General features: G+C 54.7%; 1 protein-coding gene across 1 annotated transcript; it reads right to left on the bottom strand.

Annotated features, from left to right (window-relative positions):
- Positions 1-629: 629 nt before the first annotated feature.
- On the bottom strand, positions 630-4,199 carry PABPN1 (poly(A) binding protein nuclear 1; the record flags this gene model as incomplete). The annotated part of the gene is made up of 6 exons (XM_057421402.1): positions 4,100-4,199; positions 2,165-2,279; positions 1,898-1,965; positions 1,714-1,820; positions 1,537-1,624; positions 630-778 (listed from the first exon to the last, which is right to left on the bottom strand). Coding segments are annotated over exons 2-6 (494 nt in total), but the record flags the coding sequence as incomplete, so codon positions are not given.
- Positions 4,200-5,493: the final 1,294 nt, after the last annotated feature.

The following is a 5,493-nucleotide window of genomic DNA, read 5'->3' as shown; positions in this document are numbered from 1 at the left end:
CCCTGTGGGGGGAACAGGGGGGTTATGGGGGACATCCATAGGGGGGGGATATAGGTGGATATAATGGGGTTATGGGGGGGTCTATAGGGGGGATTTTGAGGGGTCTATAGGGGGGTCCATAGGGGGATACAATGGGGTTATGTGGGGGTCCATAGGGAATATGGGGGGGGAAATAAGGGCGGATAAAGGGAATATATAGAACAAGGATATAGCGGGTATGAAGCCCCAAACCCCAGTTAGTACCCCTATAGACCCCCGCAGACCCCCTGTAGGCCCCCACAGACCCCCTGTAGGACCCCATATCCCCCCATATCCCCCACATAGACCCCCATATCCCCCCTGTAGGACCCCCATATCCCCCCCCCCATAGTAGACCCCATATCCCCCCCCCCCATAGACCCCATATCCCTCCCCAGACCCCCATATCCCCCCCATAGACCCCCATATCCCCCCTGTAGACCCCCATATCCCCCCCATAGACCCCCATATCCCCCCCATAGGACCCCATATCCCCCCCATAGCCCCCCATATCCCCCCCATAGACCCCCATATCCCCCCCATAGGACCCCCATATCCCTCCCCAGACCCCCATATCCCCCCCACAGGACCCCATATCGCCCCCCAAGCACCTGTACGCCCTCCCTCGGGCCCGGCTGTACCCGCTGTAGAAGCGGGCCCTGGAGGCGCTGAAGCCGCCGGCGCGGCCCCGGAAGCGGCTGCGGGGGAAGCCCCTGTCCGTGGTGCTGATCCCGGGCCGGTTCGTGCGCTTCGGGATCACCTGGGCGGGGCGACAGGGCGGAGCTTAGCCATATATGGGGGACAGTGAGGGGAAAGGGGGTGTGGTTTAGACATATAGGGGAGGAGCCAACGGTAAAGAGGCACGGTTTAGCCATATAGGGGTGGCAGCGAGGCTAAAGGGGCGTGGTTTAGCCATATGTGGGTGGTGCTAATGGCAAAGGGGCGTGGTTTAGTCATATAGAATATATAGGAGCTCCATATACCCCTTTAAGGGGTACCTATATATCCCTATAGGAGAGATCTATACAACCCTATAGCAGCGCTCTATATACCCCTATAGGACTCTATAAATGAATCTATATATCCCATAAGAGGCCTCTATATACCCCTATAGAAGGACTCCATATACCCCTATGGGGGGCTCTAGATACCCCTATAAGGGGGATCTATACACCCCTAAAGGAGGACTCTGTATACCCCTATAGGAGGACTCCATATACCCCTATGGGGGCTCTATATACCCCTATAAGAGGACTCTATACACCCCTATAGGAGGACTCTGTATGCTCCTATGGGGGCTCTATATACCCCTATAAGAGGACTCTATACACCCCTATAGGAGGACTCTGTATGCTCCTATGGGGGCTCTATATACCCCTATAAGAGGACTCTATACACCCCTATAGGAGGACTCTGTATACCCCTATGGGGGCTCTATATACCCCTATAAGAGGACTCTATACAGCCCTATAGGAGGACTCTCTATACCCCTATAGGGGGCTCTATAGGGGGCCCTACCTTGATCTGCCTCCCTCGGAAGAGGGACTCATCCAGGGCCATCGACGTCCGCACGGACTCCTTGTCGGAGAACTCGATGTAGGCGAAGCTGGAAGGGGCACGGGGGGTCCGTTACGGCCCCTACGGGGATTTTGGGGTGAAATCCAGGGGTTTTGGGTCATTTTGGGCGGCACGCACCCCTTTGGGTGCCCGCTGTACTTGTCACACAGGATGGTGACGCGGTTGACGGAGCCGCAGCCATGGAAGTGGGCCTCCAGCTCCTCCGCCGTCGCCCCATAGTCCACCTGCAGGGGGGCAAGAGGGGGCCCAGTCACCCCTACGGCACTTGGGGGGCAGCCCCACTGAGGCCCCATTGACTCACGTTGCCCACGTAGATGGAGCGAGCGTCGGCTTCCATCTTCTCCTCCAAGGACATGATGACCGGGCCGGCTGCAGGGGACACAGACACCCCATAGAGCCCCATAGCGCCCCACAGGCACCCTGTAGGCACCCTACAAAGCCCCACAGACCCCCTATAGAGGCCCATAGGCACCTTACAGTGCCCCATAGTCCCCCACAGACCCCACATAGACCCGTGTAGAGCCCCACAGACCCCCCCATAGAGCCCCACAACCCCCTATGGACCCACCATTGCCCGGTGGGGGGCTCATGTTCATCTGTTTCTCCACCTCGTTCTGCAGCTCCTTGAGCTTCTCGGCCTCCTCCTCCATCTCCCGCACCCGGGCCTTGATGGCCTCCAGCTCCTGGGGGGGCAACAGGGGAGGAGTGGGGCCATGCACCCCATAACCCCCCTATAGCCCCCCCATAACCATATTGCCCCTATAGCACCATATAATAACCCCTATATTCTCTCTATAACCCTTATATCTGCTTCACAACCCTCTATAACCCTCAGAGCTCCTCTGTAACCCCCTATAACCCCTTTATAATGCCCCCATATCCCCCCTATAACCCCCGTATTTCCCCTGTAGCACCATATAATAACCCCTACATGCTCCCTATAACCTGCATAACCCCCCAATATCACCATAAAATATACCCCCTATAACCCCATAAAGCGCCCCATATCCCCCCCATAGCGGCATATAATAACACCTATATCCCCAAGAACCACATAAAGTCCCCCATATCCGCCCTATAACCCCCACATTCCCTCAGGACACCACGAAACGCCTATATCCCACCTGTAACACTATATAGCTCCCTATATGACCCATATCCCCCTCCATAACACCCATAAGCCTTCTATAACTCCCACATGCCCCCTATAGCACCATATAACCCCTAAATCCCCCCCCATAACACTATATAGCTCCTTATATTACCCCTATAACCCCCATAGCCCCCTATAGCACCATATAACCCCTATATCCCCCTACAGCACCATATATCCCCTAAATCCCCCCATAACACTATATATCTCTTTATATCACCCCTATAACCCCCCTATAGCACCATATAACCCCTAAATCCCCCCTATAACGCTATATAACTCCCTATACCCCCCATAACCCCCCGATAGCACCATATAATCCCCCATATCCCCCCATAACACTATAGAGCTCCCTGTACCTCCCATATCCCCCCATAAGAACCCCTATATTCCCTATAACACCAAGAAGCCCCCCGTATGCCCCTATATTCCCCCTATAGCACCATATAATCCCCCATAACACTATATAGCTCCCTATAACCCCGCTATAGCACCATATAACCCCTAAATCCCCCCTATAACAATATACAGCTCCTTATATCACCCCTATAACCCCCTTAGAGCACCATATAACCCCTATATCCCCCCTATAACCCAGATATCCCCCCTACAGCACCCCATAAGAACCCCTATATCCCCTATAACGCCAAGAAGCGCCCTATATCCCCCCATAACACCGTAGAGCTCCTTATATCACCCCTATAACCCCCATATAACCCCCAAATCCCCCCTATAACCCAGATATCCCCCCGTAGCAACCCACAAGAACCCCTATATCCCCCTATAACGCCAAGAAGCGCCCTATATACCCCCATAACACTATAGAGCTCCTTATATCACCCCTATAACCCCCCTAGAGCACCATATAACCCCCAAATCCCCCCTATAACCCAGATATCCCCCCTAGAACACCCCACAAGAACCCCTATATCCCCCTATAACGCCAAGAAGCGCCCTATATCCCCCCTATATCCCCCCATAACACTATAGAGTTCCTTATATCACCCCTATAACCCCCTAGAGCACCATATAACCCCCAAATCCCCCCTATAACCCAAATATCCCCCCTATAGCACCCCGTAAGAACCCCTATAACTCCAAGAAGCGCCCTATATCCCCCCATAACACTATAGAGCTCCTTATATCACCCCTATAACCCCCCTAGAGCACCATATAACCCCTATATCCCCCCAATAACCCAGATACCTCCCCACAGCACCCCATAAGTACCCCTATAACGCCAAGAAGCGCCCTATATCCCCACACAACCCCCCACAACGCTGTATAGCCCCCCCCGTCCCCGCCACGTGACCCTTTTCCCGCCATCTCAGACCACGTGCTCCCCGTTACCGGGTCCTCAATGGCGGCGTCCCCTCCGTCGCCATCGCCCAGCCCGGCCTCCTCCTCCTCCAGCTCCTCGGCGCCCTCCTGCGGCGGGTGCGGGGCGGCGGCAGCGCCGGAACCGGAACCGGCACCGGCACCGGGAACCCCCCCCCCCCCTCCTCCTCCTCCTCCTCCTCCGCCCCCACCGGGGGCCGGCTCCCCCCCGGCCCCGCCGCTCCCCCCCGCGGCCCCGCGGCCTCCTCCGCCCCCCGCCGCCCTCCCGAGCCCCGCGGCCTCCTCCGGCCCGCCCGCCCCGACCCCGTTGCCGTAATGGGCTCCGCTGTCCCCCGCGGGCCCGGAGCCGCTCCCGGAGGCCGCGGCCGCCGCCGCTTCGGCCCCGCGCTGCCCCGCACCGCCGCCCCGCAGCGCCGCCATGGCCGCCCCGAGCCCGACTGAGCCTGCGCGCCGCGGGGCGGCGGGGCTTACGTGAGGCGGCGGCCAATGGCAGGCCGCGCGGGGGGCGCGGGGGGCGGGCTTGGCGGGCGGAGGGCCAATGGGGGCGCGAGGACGGGGGAAGGGGCGGCGCTTGCGCTTGAAGGGGACGCGCGGAGGGCGGGAAGCGGGTCGGCCCTGAGGCGGCGGGCGGCGGGCGGGTTTAACCCAAATTTAACCCGTTTTAACCCAAATTTAACCGATTTAACCCAATTTTAACCCCATTTTAACCGGTTTTAACCCAAATTTAACTGGTTTTAACCCGGTTTAACCCGATTTTAACCCGTTTTAACCCAAATTTAACTGGTTTTAACCCGATTTAACCCAATTTTAACCAGATTTAAACCAATTTTAACCCAATTTTAACCCGGTTTAACCCAATTTTAACCAGATTTAAACCAATTTTAACCCCATTTTAACTCGGTTTTAACCCAATTTTAACCCGGTTTAACCCAATTTTAACCCGGTTTAACCCAATTTTAACCGATTTTAACCGCTTTTAACCCAATTTTAAGCGCTTTTAACCGGTTTTAACCCAATTTTAACCGATTTTAATCCAATTTTAAACGCTTTTAACCGGTTTTAACCCAATTTTAACCAATTTTTAAACCGGTTTTAACCCAATTTTAACCATTTGAACTCAATTTTAACCGGTTTTAGCCCAATTTTAACCCATTTTAACCTAATTTTAACCCGGTTTAACCCATTTTTAACTGGTTTTAACCCGGTTTAACCCAGTTTTAACCCAATTTTAACCCAGTTTTAACCCGTTTTAACCCATTTTAACCCGTTTTTAACTGGTTTTAACACAATTTTAACCCATTTTTAACCCACTTTTAACCAGGTTTAACCCAATTTTAACCGGTTTTCACCTATCTTTAACCCGTTTTAACCCATTTTTGACAGGTTTTCACCCATTTTTGACCGGT

This window comes from Pezoporus wallicus, unplaced genomic scaffold (genome assembly GCF_028554395.1).
Source record: "Pezoporus wallicus isolate ANWC-B61680 ecotype Strahan unplaced genomic scaffold, APGP_CSIRO_Pwel_v1 contig_14332, whole genome shotgun sequence".
Lineage (NCBI taxonomy): Eukaryota > Metazoa > Chordata > Aves > Psittaciformes > Psittacidae > Pezoporus > Pezoporus wallicus.
The sequence above is the reverse complement of the archived record's forward strand: the minus strand, read 5'-3'. Positions and strand labels throughout refer to the sequence as shown.